General features: G+C 41.4%; 1 protein-coding gene across 4 annotated transcripts in view; it reads left to right on the top strand.

Annotated features, from left to right (window-relative positions):
• The window catches only part of LRBA (LPS responsive beige-like anchor protein), a 558089-nt gene that overhangs the window by 491079 nt on the left and 45495 nt on the right, over positions 1-21515 (top strand). For all 4 annotated transcript variants that reach the window (XM_073341330.2, XM_073341331.2, XM_073341329.2 and 1 more), the window contains one exon: positions 18989-19078. In XM_073341330.2, the coding sequence (XP_073197431.2) occupies positions 18989-19078 (90 nt within the window). The remainder of the gene's footprint in view (positions 1-18988; positions 19079-21515) is intronic.

Below are 21515 nucleotides of genomic sequence, written 5' to 3'. Positions count from 1 at the left end.
ATTTAATCTCCTCTTGGTTTTTGAATACACATTGTTTTATTTAAGCTATTTTGGATCTTAGACTGTATCAGGGATATTCCACTACAGTTCATCCCAGGGAGAGAAGTAAAATTATCCTTCATCTCTGAGGAGATCTAACAGAGGGTGAATCTACATATAAGCCACACTCAGGGTTTTTGGTTAAAAGTCCTATTCTATGCATAACTAAGCCCTGGTCTACACTACAAGTTTAGGTTGAAATTAGCAGTGTTAGATTGATTTAATCCTGTGCCCATCCACATGACAAAGCCATTTTTGTCGACTTAAAGGGCTAATAAAATCGATTTCTATGCACCTCCCTGACCAGGGGATTAACTCTGAAATAGACATAGCTGGGTCGAATTTGGGGTAGTGTGGACGCAATTCGATGGCCTCCGGGAGCCTCCGGGAGCTATCCCAGAGTGCTCCATTGTGACCAGTCTGGGCAGCACTTTCAACTCAGATGCACTAGCCAGGTACACAGGAAAAGCCCCAAGAACTTTTGAATTTCATTTCCTGTTTGGCCAACGTGGCGAGCTCATCAGCACAGGTGACCATGCAGTCCCAGAATCGCAAAAGAGCTCCAGCATGGACCGAATGGGAGGTATTGGATCTGATAGCTGTATCGGGAGATGAAGCCATGCTATCAGAACTCCATTCCAAAAGACGAAATGCCAAAATATTTGCAAAAATCTCCAAGGGCATGATGGATAGAGGCTACAACAGGGACCCGCAGCAGTGCTGCGTGAAAGTTAAGGAGCTCAGGCAAGCCTACCAAAAAACTAAGGAGGCAAATGGCCACTCTGGGTCAGAGCCCCAGACATGCCGCTTCTATGATGAGCTGAATGCAATTCTAGTGGGGGTTCCTCCTACTCCCCCACCCCGTCCATGGACACATGCAAGGGGGGAGTCTCATGCAATAGGCATGAGAATTTTGGGGACAAGGAAGATGAGGAGGAGGAGAATAGCGCACAGCAGGCAAGCAGAGAAACCATTCTCCCCGACAGCGAGGAACTGTTTATCATCCTGGAGCCAATACCCACCCAACCCTCCCAAGGCAGGCTCCCGGACCATGAAGCCGGAGAAGGCACCTCTGGTGAGTGTACCTTTGTAAATATAATACATGCTTTAAAAGCAATCTTGTTTAATGATTAATTTGCCCTGAAGACTTGGGATGCATTCGCAGCCAGAACAACCCCTCCTTTTAAATGGCCAACCCAACGGGTGCGTGGTATGGGAAAGGAGGGCACTGCTGTTTGAAACCATTCCCACATGTTATGAAGGTTAAAGAAGCCGAAAGACTGTGGCTTACCATGGCTGCCTGCAAGCCAAATTCTGTTGCTCGGCCCTGCATGTGTGATCTCGCACACCGAACCGGCAGGCCCTCAATATAACAGGCAAAATGCGACCTTGTACCGAAAGCACATGTGCAATGTAATAACAACTTGGTTCACCGTGAAAGAGTCTACCCATTGTTCTCTAAAATGTCTCTTTTTAAATACTACTCTCCCTTTTTTCCCTCCTGCAGCTGTAAATGTTTCAACACTCCCCCTATCATCTCTGTCCGAGAGGCTAGCGCAGATGATAAGGCAAAAAAAATTCACTCGCTATTAAATGTTCTCTGAGTTCATGCAGTCCTCCCACACTGAAAGAGCTCAGCAGAATGCGTGGAGGCAAATAATGTCAGAATCCAGGAAAGCAGAAAATGAGCGCGAGGACAGGAGGGATGAACAAGAGGAGAGGTGACGGCAGCGTGATGAGAGGAGGCAGGATGCAATGCTGAGGCTACTGGGGGATCAAACTGATATGCTCTGGCGTATGGTTGAGGTGCAGGAAAGGCAGCAGGAGCAGACTGCCACTGCAGCTCCTGTGTAACCACCTGCCCTCCTCCCCAAGTTCCATAGCCTCTTCACCCAGATGCCCAAGAACATGGGGGTGGGGGCTCTGGGCACCCAACCATTTCACCCCAGAGGACTACCCAAGCAACAGAAGGCTGGTATTCAGTACGTTTTGAAGTGCAGTGTGGCCTTGTCCTTCCCTCCTCCCCTCATTCACCATCCCACCCCATGCTTCCCTCCTCCCGCTCCCAGGCTACCTTGGCAGTTATCCCCCTATTTGTGTGTTTGAATTAATAAAGAATGCATGATTTTGAAACAACAATGACTTTATTGCCTCTGCAAGCAGTGATCAAAGGCGGGAGGGTGGTTGGCTTACCGGGAAGTAGAATCAACCAAGGGGGCAGGTTTTCATCAAGGAGAAACAAACAGAACTGTCACATCATAGCCTGGCTAGTCATGAAACTGGTTTTCAAAACTTCTCTGATGTGCAGCGCACCCTGCTGTGCTCTTCTAATTGTCCTGGTGTCTGACTGCATGTAATCAGTGGCCAGGAGATTTGTGTCAACCTCCCACCCCACCATAAACATCTCCCCCTTATTCTCACAGATATTGTGGAGCACACAGCAAGCAGCAATAACAATGGGAATATTGGTTTCGCTGAGGTCTAAATGAGTCAGTAAACTGCACCAGCGCACTTTTAAATGTCCAAAGGCAGATTCTACCACCATTCTGCACTTGCTTGGCCTACAGTTGAACTGTTCCTTACTACTGTCCAGGGTGCCTGTGTGTGGCTTCATGAGCCATGGCATTAAGGGGTAGTCTGGGTCCCCAAGGATAACTATAGGCATTTCAACATCCTCAACAGTTATTTTCTGGTCTGGAAAGTAAACCTCTTGCTGCAGCCATTCAGACAGACCAGAGTTCCTGAAGATGCGAATGTCGTGTACCTTTCCCAGCCATCCCACATTGATGTTGGTGAAACGTCCCTTGTGATCCACCAGTGCTTGCAGCACTATTGAAAAGTACCCCTTTTGGTTTATGTACCGGCTGCGTTGGTGCTCCAGTCCCAAGATAGAGGAACGCATATACCTGTCGCCCCACCACAGTTAGGGAATCTCATTGCAGCAAAGCCATCCACTATAACCTGCACATTTCCCGGAGTTACTACCCTTGATAGTAGCAGCTCAGTGATCGCATTGGCTACTTGGATCACAGCAGCCCCCACAGTAGATCTGTCCACTCCAAATTGATTCCCAACTGACCAGTAGCTGTCTGGCATTGCAAGCTTCCAGAGGGCTATCACCACTCGCTTCTGAACTGTGGGGGCTGCTCTCATCTTGGTATTCTTGCTCTTCAGGGCAAGGGAAACAAGTCACAAACTTCTATGAAAGTGCCCTTACGCAGGCGAAAGTTTAGCAGCCACTGGGAATCATCCCAGACTAGCAACACTATGCGGTCCCACCAGTCTGTGCTTGTTTCCCGGGCCCAGAAGTGGCGTTCCATGGCATGAGCATGCCCCATTGCCACCAGGATGTCCAAATTGCCAGGGCCCGTGCTTTGAGCGAAGTCTGTGTCCATGTCCTCATCACTCTCGTCACCGCGCTGCCGTCGCCTCCTCGCCTGCTTTTGCAGGTTCTGCACATACTGCAGGATAACGCGCGAGATGTTTACAATGCTCATAACTGCTGCGGTGATCTGAGCGGGCTCCATGCTTGCTGTGGTGCGGCATCTGCAGAAGATCAGGAGAGCAGAGTTGCAGCGGAAGCGGTGGCTAAAGACTGATGCCACGAGACTACATATTTATAGAGAACGACGAGAGGACCTGCGAGGTGGATTCAGGAGAGCAGAGTTGCAGCGGAAGCGGTGGAGGACGACAGTTAGCACCGCGAGAATTTCCCGAGGAAGAGCACACATACCTGGGAGCCCATGACAGACAACATGGAGAAATTCACTATTGAGACAATAGCATCAGAGCAGAGTTGCAGTGGAATCGGTGTCTGATGACAGTTAGCAGTCCTACTGCACCGTCTGCTGCCAGAAGCACCCAGGACACAACAGCGGCGGTGTCGCTGAGCTGAGCGGGCTGCACGCTTGCCGTGGTATGGCGTCTGCACGGAAAAAAGACGCGAAATGATTGTCTGCTGTTGCTTTCACAGAGGGAGGGGCGACTGACGACATGTACCCAAAACCACCCACAACAATGTTTTTGCCCCATCAGGGATTGGGAGCTTAACCCAGAATTCCAATGGGCGGTGGAGACTGCGGGAACTGTGGGATAGATACCCGCAGTGCACCGCTCCGTAAGTCAGTGCTAGCCAAGGTAGTGATGACGCACTCCGCCGACTTAATGCGCTTAGGGTGGACATACGCAATCGACGGGATAAAATTGATTTCTAAAAATTTACTTCTATAATATCGACCTAATTTCATAGTGTAGACATATCCTAAGACTATATAAATCTTTATACTTATCAAAATGTCACATAAATCATAGTAAACACAAGCAAAGTGGACTGAAAAACTGAATCTAAGTGAGTAAAAATATAAAATCAATAACTCAAATTCTTTTCAGTAAAAAAAGTTTTCCTCTTTAGACTAAGATGGTTCTATTGATTGTATTTCCTCCCTTGAATGAGACAACAATATTTTATACATGAAAGGTAATCTGGATAATAATAAGAGGTCCAACTTTCTACATTCCATTGACTATTGGTATTGATTTTCTTACAGACTCAGAAGTTTCAAAAATCATGAATTATAATCATCAGAGGGAATCAATGTGCACAGAGTATTTGACATGTTTTTTGAATGTGCCTATTGTAATTGTACATATAGAGAAAATAATTCTGGGTTTTTTACATCTTAAAAAGGAAGAAACTTGTGCCGCATCCATGATGAGTGGTGGCATTGAAATTTAGTCCTAGCTTAGGGTTCAGTATCCTCTGTGGGTAAATTTTATGCATCTTAGATCTTCCCCTTATAAGTGTAATTTTTATTTTTAAATATTTACAGTTTGAGAGCCTTCTGTGCTTTCCAAAAGGAGCAGCAGCAGTGTTTAGTTTACATGACCCCAGTTTCATGACAGCAGTAGCAGATCTTGATATCTTATCCCAGGAAAAGCATTTTTGGCCTCCCTTTCGGTTACATTCATGGTGGGAGTTAATAGCATATTTCAGCTCTAACTCAGCTGGAGAACACAGCAGTGAATCTTTCACAAAGTATAAACAAAATTTGTATTTATAGCATAGTTAATGTTAGCTAAATAGTTGGGAAAATGATCTGCATGTCTCTTTTCAGCAGGTGGGGCACAATCTTTGTTGTGGCTGCAGTGGGTTTTAAAAAATGGAATAAAGTCATTACACAACATTGTCATGGAATAGTAAATTTAGAAGTGGTGAATACAGTAAGTGAAGAATTCATGCAGACACAGTTCAAAGTATTATAGAAACAATCTTTGAAGCATCACTGGCCAGAAGTGTGCTGCACAGATGGTATATTTGACATAGTGCAGCACAGGAACTGTGTGTGAAAAGCCAAATAAATGTTAAGGATTAGTCTAGTTTTAATTGAAAACCAGCATTAAAAAAATTCCATAAAATGGTGCCAGATTTAAAAAGAATATAATCAAAACCAAACACATTGTTTTCATGACCAGCCAGAGACTGACTTGTCAACAGTGCTGTGTGCCGGACTCTGATCTCTTCTTCTGAAGCCTTGTGGAGAGCAGTCCTGTTGCAGAAATAATGATTTCATGGGTAGGAGGGAGATGAATGATTTGCTGTACAAGTCCCTCTTGCTGGCCAGGCCACAAAGGAAAAGATTATTAGTCATGGTTGGTGGGTAAATGCTATTGTGATATCAAGTCAGGACTGAGAAGTACTAGGGGTGGGGAATCTTCCAGGTCAACTTTCAGTTGTGGCAATTGAAAAACATTTTCTTTAGAGCTTGTGAAATTTAGTTTTAAATGTAAAACTCTTATATTTAATTGAAAGATAAACATTTTTACTCTGGTAATGGGAGCATTACTTATGTAAGAACATAAGATATGCCCCATGATTTGGACACTTTTCCATCAACTCTAATATCCTGGCTCAGTCTGTGGCCAATATGTGGTGCTTCTGAGTAAACAGACCTAGTGAACTTAGGCAAGAGTGTATACTTGTGCCTGGGAGTTGTGACTCATAGACTTTAAGGCCAGCAGGGACCATCATGATCATCGTCTGACCTCCTGCACGTCACAGGCCACAGAACCTCACACACTCAATCCTGCAGTAGGCCCATAACCTCTGGCTGAGTTACTGAAGTCCACAAATGTTGATTTAAAAATTTCAAGTTACAGAGAATTCGCTATTTACTGTAATTCAAACCAGCAAGTGGCTTGTACCCCATGCTGCAGAAGAAAGCGAAAAACTTCCAGGGTCTCTGCCATCTGACCTGGGGGAAAATTCCTTTCTGGCCCTGAACATATCGGCAAGACCTGCCAGCCAGACACCTGGGAAAGAATTCCCTGTAGTAACCCAGAGCCTTCCCCATCTAGTGTCTCATCTCTGGCCATTGGAGATGTTTGCTAACAGTAGTTGCAGATGGGCCGTACACCACTGGAAGCAACATCATCATACCACGCCCTCCATAAACTTATCAAGCTCAGTCTTGAAGCCAGTTAGGTTTTTTGCCCCCACTGCTCCCCTTGGAAGCCTGTTCCAGAACTTCATTCCTCCGATGGTTAGAACCGCCATCTAATTTCAAGCCTAAACTTGTTGATGGGCAGTTTATATCCATTTTTTTCTTGTACCAACATTGGTACTTAACATTGACTTGCTTTCTGCAAGCAACATTGTTATATCATAAAGAATGAGTTGTAGTTGCCTTTGACTTAACATCAGTAATAAAAACAACCCTTTGGACTCTGAGTATTTGCTTTGTACTTCGTTCTGTAGTGCATTTACCTTGGTTCTATTTTTCTATTATTGTCACCATCCAGCAGAAAAGAATGGTGTCCTTGTAGAGCCAGCCTAGGAGGTCTGGTGTACAAGGATTTAAAATAATATCCCAACCCTACTGCTCTACACTTGGGATTAGCACAGTTTTTGGAAAGTATGGAGCTCATGTAAATTAGCTCTTCAGCTCTGAGTGCTTATTTTCTCAGCCCTGTGTAAAATTCAATGGGGGTAGAAATCTTCAGCCCAACCAATTCTCTCACCTTTTCCTGTTTGATCTGTTTTGTGGAACTGTCAGTACAGGAGAGGGCTTCAGATCCCATAGGCTCTTCATATTTTCATTCCTGTCTGGCTGGTGAGTTTTAGATATTCACAATATACTTTTTGCCAGTTTTAAATAAGGCAATAACCCAGAATGTTGCCCACCTGTCCAAAAACTATGAATATATTCTAATTTCCCCCAATTTTTTCAACTGGCAGGAGTGATGAATATGGGATATCTTAGCCACATACTGCCTCTATCCCTAAAATCAAACACTCTGGGAGAGTTCTATGTAATATTAGACTGACTTCTTGTTATGTCAGCATTCTGGGGTTATTTTCATTTAGTTTAAAATGTGACCTAATCAAAATTAGTGTAAACTTTAAAAAATAATAAATAATATAAAAAATAAAATAATATTAAAATAATACAAATAATAAAACTTTAAGAAATAGTCATGACATTACATTACCTTTGTTTTGTATATTTTCCTTTTTAATTGTTCATTATGAATGAAAAAACCTAACTTATGAAGACTCTGGTTGTATGTGCATACCCAGTATTCATTATTTTGTTTACAAAAGCAATAATATTTTAGTGCGGCAACCTATGGCACGCAAGCCGATTTTTAATGGCATGCTGCTGCCTGCCGGGTCCCAGCCGCTGGCCCCACTCAGCCCACTGCTGAACCCAGGCTCGGACCCCGGCAGGCAGCAGCGTGACATTCAAAATCCTGCCCGTCCTAGCCAGCTCTTCTCTTCTGCCCCCCCTCCCCCACGGGGCCAGGGTGAAGAAGCTTGGTCCTGCCGGCTGCTGCTGCAGGGCGGGCAAGCTTTCCCCTCCCCAGCTTCTTCCCCAAGCATGCTGCATTCCTGCCCCTCCTCCTCTCCCTCTCTGCCACCGATCAGCTGATGGCCCTTGCGAGGGAGGGGGAGAAGTAGAGCCGCAGTGTGCTCTCTGCTCCTGGGAGGAGACGGAGAAGAGGTGGGGACGGGGCCTTGGGGAAGGGGGGTGGAATCAGGGCATATCCCCTCCAGCCCCCTGCCATGAGCCGCTCTGGCCTGACCCCTCACCTCCCACATGCTCCAACCTCCTGCCCTGACCCCTGCACCCCGCCATGACCCCAGCCCGGACTCCAGTACCCCCCACACATACCCAGTCCCCCCATGCCCTGACTCCTGCACCCCCCTCACACACCCCAGCCTCCTGCCCTGACCCCTGCACCCCCCTGACTCCAGCACCCCCACACCCCATGCCCTGACTCCTGCACCCCCTTCACATGCCCCCAGCCCTCTGCCTTGATTCCTGCACCCTCCTCACACACCCGCAGCCCCCTGCCCTGACTCCTGCATCCCCCACACATACCCAGCCCCCCATACCCCATGTCCTGACTCTTGCATCCCCCACATTCCCATCCCCACTCTGAGCAGCAAACAGGAACGCTTGCACATCCCTCCACACACATTCCCACCTGCACCACTCACACCAAATAGGAGCTGCCCTGGTAAGCACTCCACACCCAAACCTCCTGCCCCAACCCTGATCCCCTTCCCTCATTCTAGCTCCTGGCCAGACCCTACACCCCAACCTCCAGCCTGCTCCTTCACCCCCAGCCCTGTGCTCAGTGCACTCCCACCCTCAGCTCAGTGCAGAGAGAGAGGAAGAGAATGTGTTAGAACCAGGGAGAAGGTAGGTACCCACTCTGTGTGGGCAGGGCTGGGATCCCAGACCTGCAGTGGGCTGAATGGGGCCGGCAGCCGGGACCCTGGCTGGCAGGAGCCAGTGGACGGAACCCCGGACTGGCAGCGGTCTGAGCTGCTCAGCCCAGTGCCGATCTGGGGACCTGGCCGCCGGCCCCACTCAGCCCGCTGCCGGTCTGGGGTTCTGGCTGCCAGCCCCTTGCCAGCCGGGGTCCCGGCCGCAGGCCCCACTCAGCCTGCTGCTAGCCTAGGTGAATGGAACCCCAGGCTGGCAGCGGGCTGAGCGGGCCGGTGGCATAAGATCAGCATTTTAATTTAATTTTAAATGAAGCTTCTTAAACATTTTGAAAACCTTGTTTACTTTACATACAACAATAGTTTAGTTATATAATATATAGACTTATAGAGAGAGACCTTCTAAAAAACGTTAAAATGTATTACTGGTATGCGAAACGTTAGATTAAAGTGAATAAATGAAGACTTGGCACACCACTTCTGAAAGGTTGCCGACCCCTGTTTTAGTGCATCAGGGAAGAACCTATTTCTTGAGTGAGGAGGTCACTCACACTGAAGATGTTTATCCCCATGCAGTTTCCATACTGGAAATCATACTGGGTGGAATTACAGTTTAGATGTATTTTATCAGATGATAAAAACAGTTAATTCAGGGCAGTGGAAAACTCTGTCCAACATTATAAAAAAAAAAAATGACAGCTATCCAAATGTTTGCAATCAAGATGTTAAACTATCAAGTAATGTAGATGTGAGATTAAATAACTGTATTTCTCTGTTTACCAAAATGTTTGACTTTTCATAGTTTGTTGTCTTTAGCTTTCACAGATTCTGAAAATTCTGAAACTGCAAGCTAATGGCTAGTATTTGTACCTACAGCTGTGTAGGAAGTGGAATTTCCAGTTTGTAGAAAATTCTGCTATTGCAACATTTTTTTTGTCCAAATCAGAATAAAAAATGGAACAAGAAACCAAAAGAAGCTCAAAAATAAAGTAAAATAATCCATAGATGGGGCAATGGCAACGAGATTTAGTGCACAGAATATGTAAATATTTGTGGGAATAGTGCAAACTATATTGTGAGATTAATGATCGCATTTTGACTTTTTATTTTATACTTTATAAAATAAAATTTCAGAACAAAGTCATTTCAAAACAAAAAATCAAAATGTTCCATTCTGATAAGGTCAAATGTTTTTGACCTTCTGTTTTGACCTTATTGAAATACTTCATTTCAGTTTTTTTGAAAGAAAAACAGAATGTTTAAATTTTAACAAATCAGCATCTTCTGATGAAAACATTTTCTCTTGGAAAAGTTTCAGACAACTCTAGTTGTAACTAGACTCTGACAGTTCTTGGGATACCCGGGACTGAGAGTCACCCACTGGCCCCATCACTCTCTCCCTCCACCCCCCCCCCCCCCCACAGCCATAGGGAGACTTGCTGGTGCTTAAGTGGGTGTCAGCTCCCTGATACCACCAGCCTGTTAGCCACCCAAATAACCTTCTCTGGGCTATGCCAGCCCTTATATTGCCATTGCAAGTTAACATTAGGTGTAATGGAGTTCCTAAACCCCTTTGAAACATTCCGCTGTAGCATCCAGGCCTTTATCCACTGAACACTCACAGTAATACTAGGTTTGCTGGCTTCAAGGGAACAGTGCATATACCAGCTTTAATGATTCAACTCAGGATCATCTCCGTGTACAATACCACAGGACTGAGATATATTTAGAGTGGAAACAACAATAAGTTTATTGTCAAAGGTTCAAGATTCAAGAAATAGTGAAAAAAGATAAAGGAACAACAGGGTTACCTATAAAACAAAATCATGATAAGAAAACTAGAGACTAAACAGAGAGGCTAACCTGTCTGAAGAACTTTATCACAACCCAAATATCCTTTGCAGTATTTCAAACAAGCCTTGTTGAGATTCTGTTTTCATGAATGGAAATGTGCTGTCCATTTACTACTTAGGTGTAGGATAAAAGGGTGTCTTCTTTGCCTTCACCTTATGTTCTCCAAAGTTCATTGTTCCTGAGTGTCAGGATGGCATGCTCCCCCTACCCCCCTAACCCCTCTCTCAGATTATTCTCTGTTGTGCTGCCTTCCTAGTGACTTCACATCCCCCCACTGATTTTGTATGTAAATGATTCCCCTTTGCGTTAATTTACAAAGCTTAATTTACATGTGGACCAATGGAGACAGATGATAAACATCTTTTGTATGGCAGAAACCTGTTGGTCAACGCTGCAATGATATGAGCTTTAGGAACATATTTTTAGTATACATACATAACTCCTTATATAGTGTTTGTACATGCATTTCACGACAATATTATTGAACCAGTGAGATCCTGGCTTTTATTTAAGACCTCACATAATATTCTTTTGTGACCCAGAACTTACTTATGAGGATATTCTTGTGATCCCCTTGCCCGTTGGCATTGTGGGATTCTTAGGGTCACATAGATGTATCGTATTTAAGAAGCATTTTTTATTTTATTTTATTGAACCATTTAAAAGAGTGGTTTTCGTTAAACTGAGTGATTAATACTAGAAATTAGTACGGTCTTGGGGTTTCTTACCTGCACCAACTATGTTATAGATGGTGGTGTCCATTTTTTAAGAAGAGCAAAAGGTGTGACTGTTTTATATAGAGAGATATGGTGATCACTAATCTCCTGATGTAGTCTGCCCCACTCCCACAAATATTTACGTTTTTGTGTGCACTAAATCTAGTCACTTTTGCCCAGCTATTGGTTTTTTACTTAATTTCTTTTGGTTTCTTGTGCCATTTTTTGTCAGTCTCTTTGAAGTACTACCAGACTCATTTTTCTAGTTCTACTTTTTTATCTGCTTATTTCCAGTAGCCAGAGATTTAGGTGTTTTGAATGAGCACATCAGTGTTCCAGACAGAGATACTGTTTGAAATTATCCATGAACCCAGTGCCTCTGAACATTATTGAGTGACATTTGTTTCTCTTGGTTGTGTCTGCTCTGACTAACTGGTTTCTTTCAGATTGGCAGCTGGGATTACACTGTAGTAGATGGACAGCTGCATGAACTGGAGATTGCAGTGAGGCTGTGCTAGGCCTCAGTTTAATATGCCTGGAATGTATAAGCTCAGCTTGGAGCAATTTACGTGACCCTGATGGGGAAATCTATTCATATTTTCACAAACTGTGATTATTTCCTGTTTTACCTCAATGACTGCCATGTAATTAGATAGTCTACTAATAATTTGTCTAGCTAAAAATATATAACTTTCTCATATATGGTTGCTTTGTCACAGCAGACTTTTTAAAGTATTTTAAAGTATGCTTAGAGTGTTTTTTACAAACTGCTGAGTACATCATAATACTTTTCTTTCCCCTTCAGTTACAACATATATGCTTATGTACAGCTCTTTGATACTAACAATACCAGGTATAAGAAAAAGCACCTAACAATGCAAAACTGTTTTGAAAAAAAATTAGGCCTTAATATTTAAGGGTTGAAAAATAATACACAACCAGTAAAGTTAGTAGTTTCCCAAGAGGCAAGTATAGAAACTTTTCTGAGCTAAGAGAAATAATTGGAGTTTCTATAAAAGCTTTATCTAAGGCAACACCAAGTATGTGGTGTGATTTGGTTGGGGTTTAGTTTAGTTTAGTTTTTGTTTTTAGAATGTAAGGAATTTATGCTATAATCATTGTGGTCCATTTGACATTAGTTAGTTCTCATTTCTGCCTTTTGACAGTGGTTTCATATGTAATGTGGCTTGCACAGTTTTTTAAAAGCATTTTATCCCCAATGCAGAATTTTAGCCATAGACTTGGGGCATTTGTAATATTTTAAATAAATGTATAGTTGTTTTATGAGAGTGTTGTTACCAATGAACTCTTAGAGGTTATCAGGAGGGTTTGAACATGGTTTCCACATCCAAGTACAGACCTCTATTATTTGAACTAAAATGGTAACTTGGTTACCTGGCATCAGTAGCAAGCTGTTATCTTCTATGTTGACTAGGTACTGGAGGGAGGACATAACACATGCTTTATAAGAATGTCACAAAGCTATGGAGAATACAGTGTAACTCTTGATCTGTCATCATTTCCTTCCCCACCCCTTCCTTTTTTTCTGCTTGTTAGAGTTCTACGCCAAAATATGTAAATTCTGCATTCTTTTTAAAACAGCAAAATTAGATGAATAGTTAAGCTGTTCCAGGTAAAGGAATTGTGATTATTAAAATAAAAGGACTGAGCTACTAAAGTTACTAAAGACCAAGTATAGTGTATCACCAGGGCCAGTACACAGCAAATATATGGCTTATTTCTGCCAATTATTGACAATTGTGATCTGGTAGATTTGAGATCTAATAAGGGAGAGGACATTCTCTTCTTTAATCTTCAGCCTGTTTCCAGCACTTTTATCAAATTGTTGTGAACCATGCTTGTTCTCCATGGTTAATGTTATCTAGATTGTAGTTCATGAGGAATTTAACTAAGACCCTTAACTTAGAACCTTTAAGTAACTATCTGATCAGAATGGTTTTTCAATCACTATTATCAAAGCTTGATTTTAATCATGGTCCCAAAGGGGAGCAAAGCTAGTCAGCCAGCCATTAGGCCACATAGTTTCACTGTCTGAATGGAAACCTCTCCAATATTCAGTGTTCTCTAGTACTGTTAAGCAATATCTGGGTGGAAGGAAAGGAAAAGCAAGCAATCATAGTTGCATATTGCACAAGCCAATAGAAATCACTGAGGAATATGCACATAAACCTTTTTGAATATTCAATGACGAGGTAAGGGAGGCAAAAAGCCAAAGTAATTACTTTTGCAAGCACCATTATATCCTGGGCATAAATGCTGGGTGGAAAGAGGAAGGATGAACCCAAAGCCTTTTCTGGACTTAACACATGCTTGATGTTATTTCACCTAGTTTTTCAAATGTTCGGCATTTAAATCCTACTGGCATAGAAGTAACTGAAAGTGCTTGCAGTTAGATATATAAAAGCACACTTTCAGAAAGTGGTCTCCAATTCTGCCTGTCAGTGCATTATCATATAATAAGACTAATAGGAGTATAACTATTGTAATTGTGCATGCAAAATTCGGTGCACATTTTCACATGGACATGCTGTGCTGTTGGACTCATAGACAATTTGTTGCTATGTGTCTGAGTGTGCACTGTATGACTGATAAAACCCAACTCTTAACTTGATTCCGTAAGGGACTTTAAATTTGAAGATAATCTAATGTTATAACTTGCCTTTTCATTTGAAGGGCCTTCATCATTTTCATGATTTGAGTTTAAAACTTCAGAGCTGCTTGCATTCTTCCTCTCTCTTTCTCTGTATCCCTCCATTTCCCCCTCCACCCTCCTTCTCTCATATTTGGTTTTATAGTTTTCAGACATAAACATGAAAAAAGCAATTTTGACTTAGTTTCTGAGTGTTTCTGCAAAGAAAAGTAACAAACATCTGTTTTTACCTTAACTATATCCATGTGTTCAACCCCCACCCACTTCCCAAAATAATTTACAGCCCTGCTTGGTTGGTATTGCATACTATTAAATTAACTTTTTTCCCAGTTAGATCAGGAAATGTGTCCAAAGACTGGAAATGTCAGTGTTAAACAGTAGCCAAAAACTACATTTTAACCAAGCTAAGTCATCATTTGTTTTTCTCTTCTCTCTTCCTCTCTCTTAATTTTGCCAAAGAAAGGTGCGGGAGAAAAGAAAAGATTGTGAATATATAGCAAATGGTTACCATTATAAACAAATGGAATCCGCTGACTGATGAAATTGTGCTCATAATACTTGTGTTTATAAATTAATTTATAGGTTTTCTAATTAATGTGAAAAATCCTTTGTGATATAAAGTCAAAGTGGGCTGAGAGACGTATCATGTGAATTGTTGTAAAGGATTTGTATCACTTGTTTCACTTTATTACTACACGTTACAGCATCTGGAACAATTATGACCATACCTAAGTTATTTGTTATAGAAGATTAACAGGAAGAAGGCTATTTTGCTAAGATATTTGAGAAGCAGTGGAACAGAATATTGGACAATGCAATCTTTTACTTTGTTGTATGCAACATGTCTTCAGAGATAAAAATATGTGGTACTAACAGAATTTTTCAAACAAAGATTGTTTCTTTCCAGTTACATGACGCCTTGGAGAAAGTTTCACCATGCTAGCTACACAAATTTCATCTTACTTAATGAATAAATGATGGGAGCTTGATACTAATATCTCACAACGAAAGCTTTATCACTTAATAACACCTTAAAGCATCCTAAAATTATAACTGTGAAGATATTTTAAATTATCTATCATCATTTCCTTAAATTCTATTTACAATAGTTAATATCCATAATTATCCACATTACTGTATGCTATGGAGAGATTTAGCAAGAACACATATCCTCCTGCTGTTAACTGAGAAGAGGAAGTCATCGATCAGCATGACTAAAGTCATTATCAAAATTGCCGGGGAAAGTGAGGTTAGATGCTGAGCTGTAATTTGCTAGATCCAGAAGGTCAGGTGATGATTTCTTGACTACTGATCAAACTGTTGCATGCTCTAAGATGAGTAGTAAGTTTTCCATTTCAACAGAGGCATTAATTATCTCTCAGTAGAGGCTACATGTGATTCTAGCTGATCTTCCCTTACCAAGAGGAGCAGAAGTCTGACTTCCAACTAATGGCTAAAATGCCCTGTCCTACTTCAAGTGTCTCTTTTGGTATGTGAATGGGAAAAGTAAAGACTGATTCCAGTCCTGACATCATACACTTTCTGTTGTTTGGGGAGGTCATCCTGGGTTCAGTTGATCTATGCTATGCAATAGCTTGCAGTTCTTCAGACCATGTGATGCTGGCTTCTGGAATGATTTTTGGAGGCAAACAGGGATTACTAAGTGGCTCACTGTGCTGAAGAACTCTCCTAGTTGTAGTTAAAAGGCTGCAGTTGTTTGAAAAGAAAAAAATTCTTTGCCTTCCCTCACAGTTGTGGAGAAGGTGTGCAAGCATTTCTTGTGCTGAAATCTGTCTGCTACTGTCTTCAATTTACACATCAGTACCCAAATTTTCTTTCCTACTTTTTCACTTGTCACAGATCTTCAGAAAACATAGAAATTGGAGAAAAGAGGATATTTGTGGTGTCAGTGTGTCTATGGCGGTTGTACTATGCGTATGGTTATAGGGTTTCAACAGATCTTTTTCTCCTTGGCTATTTGGTAGGGCATGACTTTAATATTAATTTAAGTGACTCCATAATCTAACAGACATAGGCCCAGGGATGTTGCACTTTTTGGGTATTTGGAATTTTGTCTCTGGTTGGAGGAGGAAATGTGCCTGGTTCAGGATAGGGGGGCTATCTCTTTGTGAGCTCGTAATCCATAGATCAAGTCTAGTGTGTGCCAGGTTATATGCACGGTCCAGATATTGCCTGGAGTTTGATAGAAGATTTTGGGCCATAGCCTCAGGGAAGTGTGTGTGTGTGGTCGCATGCAGTTTGAGGTCTTCCAGGGCAATGATCCTTGGCAAAGTCCCCATCATAATGATCAGCATCTCTGTCCATTCCAACAGGAGACCTTTTGTTTGGAGCTCTGTAGATTAGAGGGATGTAAGTCTGACTTTTTTTTGTTGACATGCAGGTTAAGTGGATATATTCAAATAATGTTTGCAACCCCTGGAGATCCTTTTCTGCATTTTAAGGCTGGATGGGAAGAGGACAGCTGCCCTGCCTGTATTATGGGAGTGTGATATCTTAAGTATCCTGAGAGGATTGTGTGGGTCAACAGTAGATGTATAGTGTTGTCGAACAGAATTTCTGTGTTGCTGAGTGAAGGTGGGAGTCTTAACTGCTATGAGGTCTTGACTGGAGAATAGCTCTTGACCACTGATCTTTCATTGATCAACATATTTTAAAGGTGTGAATTAGTGCAGTTTTGTTCAGTGTGGTGGCTGTAGGTGCAGTGTGCTGCATTAGCAGTAGATATTTTCTTTTCTTTCTTTCTTGGTTTCTGTTTCCAGTACTTTGTGAGGGGAGAGGGGGTTGTGAGTCCTGATGCTGTACAGGGAGGGTGGTATGTAGTGGCGCCATCCTATTATGGGGATAGCCGTTAAAGGATGCACCAAGAATGTTGGGCGTGACAAAACTCTTTCATCCTTCCTCTGGGCATTGCATGAGGATTGTGATGTGGGAAAGGGTGGAACTTGTGTAGGTCTGTTGTGGAACAATGTAACAGGAAAATGACAGGCCAGAAGCATTTTTCTATCATTTTATCCATTTTGAAGCCCATTTTTGTGGGCTTGTACTGTAGCTAGTGCTTGCTTCCGGCTAAAAGTCAGAGTACACTGTTTTGGTTGAAGAACAAATTACTTGTTTTGCATTATATCTGAGACCCTTATCTTTTATAAGGAGTTCATTATTCATATAGGATCTACAGCTTTGTCCTAAATAGTTTCATATGCAAATAATAAGCTGCAGCCAAGGATTGCTTAGCACTGCTCCTACCACTTCCCTTCGGGTTCACCTAAGAGAGCTGCTATCCATAAAGGTCCAACTTTTCATTTCAGTTGTGAGTACATTCAAACGTAGCATGTCAACCACTAGAGAGTAGGGACTCTAACTGGCTTAGCATGTTGCAGTGTTTGGTCACCAGTTGGCAGATATGTCAATTTGGCTTTGGACTGTGATTGTGTTGTGGCTTGAAAGTGCCCATTGGTTCTCAGCACAAGTGTGTGTGTGTATTTTTAAAAGTCAGGTTTTTAAGATATTGAGCTTTAATATGGTTAGGATCAGATTCTGAGACACTTACTCCTTGGGCAATCCCAATGAAATCATTGCACTGGGAGCGTTCAATGAGTAAGGGTATCAGAATCTGTCCCCAGAATATTTGCAACATTTGTTTTAGCTTATTCAAATATATATAAAAAATTACCTTAGCAGTAAGGTCAAATACTTTTGGAATGGCACATTTCTGTTCTATAAGGCTGTCTATCTAATTAAACCTCAAATCTTCAGAAAGAGCTTCAGGTAGCGTTTATTTTTTTGCTTTTTTTGCTTCTACATTGAGCTATGTCATCTCTCGGAGTAGTAATTTATCCTTATCTGAAATGAATGAACTAGAGAAAATTCACTAGGTGTTATTCAGCCATCACAGAAATATTAACCAGTGGTTAAAAAGTACAAAGTGCCAGGTAAGCAGTAGAAGCATTAAGAGCCTTTTCTGTGGAAGTCGGGGGGGGGGGGGGTGTCTTTGTGTGAAGCAACTAGAAAATAGAGGCCTTGAAGAGGATAAACATAACGGCCTAAACATTCAAAGGTGACTACTTTTTTTGGGTGCTTGATTTTTGGGCACTCTGTTTGGATCACTTTAAGGGGCCTGGTGTTTCAGAGAATAGGTGCTTCTGAAAATCAGGCTTTAAGGTTTTCAAAATCCATAGTTTCTTTTAGACCAATAGTGTAAACACAGAAAATCTAGATCAACAACGTAGGCAGGCAGGGTTCTTACATCTCAAAATGTTTACTTAAAAGAATAGCAAAGTATGAGGTTGCATTTCCTTTGATTGTTTAAAGTGATTAGGTGTCTAGAGAGAAAGATTCTGGCAATTTAAATAAAATATTTCTTGATGAATATATATGGTAGAACTTATTTAAAGTTTGTGCTGTTTTTTGTCTTCCAGTTCTATCTCCTCTACATTCTTATTGGTTGTTAGTAGTATAATGCACCCTGCAATTAATTTGTCTTCCTTTTTTATGAAAATATATTGAAAAAATACGTGCTGTTACCCTTTTTTGTTGTCTTAATTATTGACATGAAACTGGACGCTTGAAGTTAAACAAAAAGTTGGAGGCTTTCTTAGTACCTGTAAAAGATTAGCTTTTGTTCCTGAAGTATGACGTAAGAAGGATAAGCCAGTGTTAGAAAGGAGAAATGGAGCCAATAAGGAGGGTTACTGATTATAATAGCCAGTTTCTGTTTAATATCACTGAGCAGGATGAGGTTTTGCAGAGTTTCTCATGGAAATAGCATCCACAGTTCTAAAATGATTACCTCATTCTCAGTACCAGTGCCAAGCACTTAGCCCCACAGTGAACACACGGGGTTGATTTTCAACATGAAACAAGCCAGAAGTGTGGAATGACATTTTCAGGTGACAGTTATGGTTCTATTGCCTGTAATTAGCACCTCTTAACATGCAAACCTGCCTGTGCCTTTTCCAGGCTGTTGAAGCTCAAATACGAAGTTTTGGACAGACCCCTACCCAACTACTCATAGAGCCACATCCTCCAAGAAGTTCTGCCATGCAGGTGGTATGTATCATATTAACTCTTTGTGACCCATTCACTTTTGTTTATTTCTGCACTGTTGCTTTAAATGTTCAGATTTTTTTCTTTTTGGGGGGTGTGTGGGCGGTGGGGGGGGATTTAAGATTCTGTGCATTGAATTATAAACACAACTTTCTGAGTTATCAGTCATTGCTAGTGTATGCAATGCTTGAATATTATTAATTCACTGACTGCTAAAAAGGTTGTGCCAATTCACAGTACAGAAACTTATCAGTGTTACCTAAAAACACTTCGTCAGTGTAATTTGCTAATGTGTTAGAACTGGTGGATCCAAATGTTTCAGCATTTCAAGCCCAATCCTGTGAGACTATATTGAGGTGCAAGCATCCACAATTCACTTTGAATATTAATGGAGATGACGGATCTCAGAACCTCTCAGATTGCATTCAGCACCTTATAGGATCTGGGTTTTAGTATCTATGGCCCATATGCTTCTCTTGTTTTCTCTGAATGGAAGGGAGCTTGAACTAGTGGAGTCAGGCTAAATGTTATGGGGAAGACAAGAGCCCCCAGAAGCTGAACCCTGTGTAGAAGATTTATGGGTGGGGAGCGGGAAGGACTGGGAGCCACTATGCTCTGTCATGTAAACCAGCTCCTGAGGTGGATGCCAGGAGCTGGTACCTGGGGAAGGGAGTACCTGAAAATATACATCTCCATGCGTATTTGTGCTGGTGAGAGCCAGCTAAGCTGGAAACAAGGGACTATCCCAGCCTTTGGAAGATCCCCCAAGAGCTCTGGATTTAGGAGGTGGAGCCTCTACTCTTTTCTCCCAGCCATAACCTTTCCCCTAAAAACTAGGAATTCTTGAGCTGAAACTTGCATAGTGAAGAATTTGTTTTAATGTGTTTTGCAATAACACTAGGATGATAACATCCAGGCACTGAGTATTAACATGCTTTCTATTTTACCTCTACTTGTTTGTAAATATAATTTTATTAACACAATTAAATTTTATGCCATATGCAGCCTCAGGGTCTAAAATAACTTCATATGTGTCATCATAGAACTCAGAACCTAAGTGTGTTAAATTATATTGTGACAGAATGGACCAAACATTCTATTAACTCATGAGTTTCTATATGTTACATTCCCTTAATGGTCAAAGATGGTCTGTGGTTTTTAAAAATAAGTATAAACAAGGGAATTCCATCTTTTAGGGTCTGTGAAACTTATGTTGTTAGGGTTAAAAAAGTCCCTGAACGGGAAGAGCCTTTAGATAAAATACACACAAAACCATAAAATTTATATATCATGACTTACACTATGTACAATAGGAGCCTAATAGACCTAAAACTTCTTATCCATGAACTACCAGCCTGTGTCTATTGACTTCCTTGTCACTGATCACAGGTTTAGCTGAATAAATTTGGTGCGGTACCAGGCAGTTTGTGTAATAAGGACTGTACAGTTTCATCAGAGTATAGTACATGATGATGACCCTAGTAAATATTGGGCAACTAATGAAAGGAGTTACATTTCATGAAGTTAATTATATCTAACTTCTCTAGCTGTACATACAGACACTAAGTTGTGGTTCACATTCTTACTTTACCATCTCCTTTGGTCAATGGTTTTTTTCTCTGTCTGTGAATACAGCAGAAATTAAAGCCACCATGTGCAGTTAAGTGCACAAGCCATAATATACACCAGGTGTAGTAATTAGCAGTCACACGAAGGCTGCCTATATGTCTGGTTTTGCTGCTGTTGCTGTATCCCCCTGTGTTTTCACACCATCAGATAGCTGGATTTAATTGAGGCCACATCAGATGAGGCATTACTGACACCTTTAATTGAATGAGCATCCAGGGAGGATTAACTCATAATATTGATTGGCTTTTAGCCACTTGTTCAGAAGCGTGTCTGGGTAGCTTATTAGTTGCTTTTATTTACACCTTTATGCAAAGACTAAATAGGAATTCAGAGTGCAATATGTTTTTCTAAGTACTCTTAATAACTTTTTTAAAAGGCGTGATAATAAAAATGCAAATGTATTTAATTTCTTTTATTAGTTCTGTATAAATATATATTAAATGTATGCACTTACATACACATATATATATGCATATATGTACTGGAACATTGCAGGTAGAAAACAGCCAAGTGTACTGATCAGTATATTTTTATAAAGATATTAATTTAGTTATTGGGAAGAAGAAATACTAAAGGAATATGGATGACAGTGGACAGTACAGTAATAACTCTGTCATCATAGCTTTTACTTTTTTTTGGTGCACCATGTATTAATGAAAACAAACTTGTTAAGTTCAGTTACTTTCTCAGATCTGTAACTGTTTAACATTCAAATTACATGGATTTACCAAATCTGTGAAAATCAATATTTGATTTTAACATTCGCAGTGATCTTGGGGGTCTTAGTTATAAACTTTCTAATTAATTAAAT

The sequence above is a fragment of the Lepidochelys kempii genome, chromosome 4 (assembly GCF_965140285.1).
Source record: "Lepidochelys kempii isolate rLepKem1 chromosome 4, rLepKem1.hap1, whole genome shotgun sequence".
NCBI lineage: Eukaryota > Metazoa > Chordata > Testudines > Cheloniidae > Lepidochelys > Lepidochelys kempii.
The sequence above is the reverse complement of the archived record's forward strand: the minus strand, read 5'-3'. Positions and strand labels throughout refer to the sequence as shown.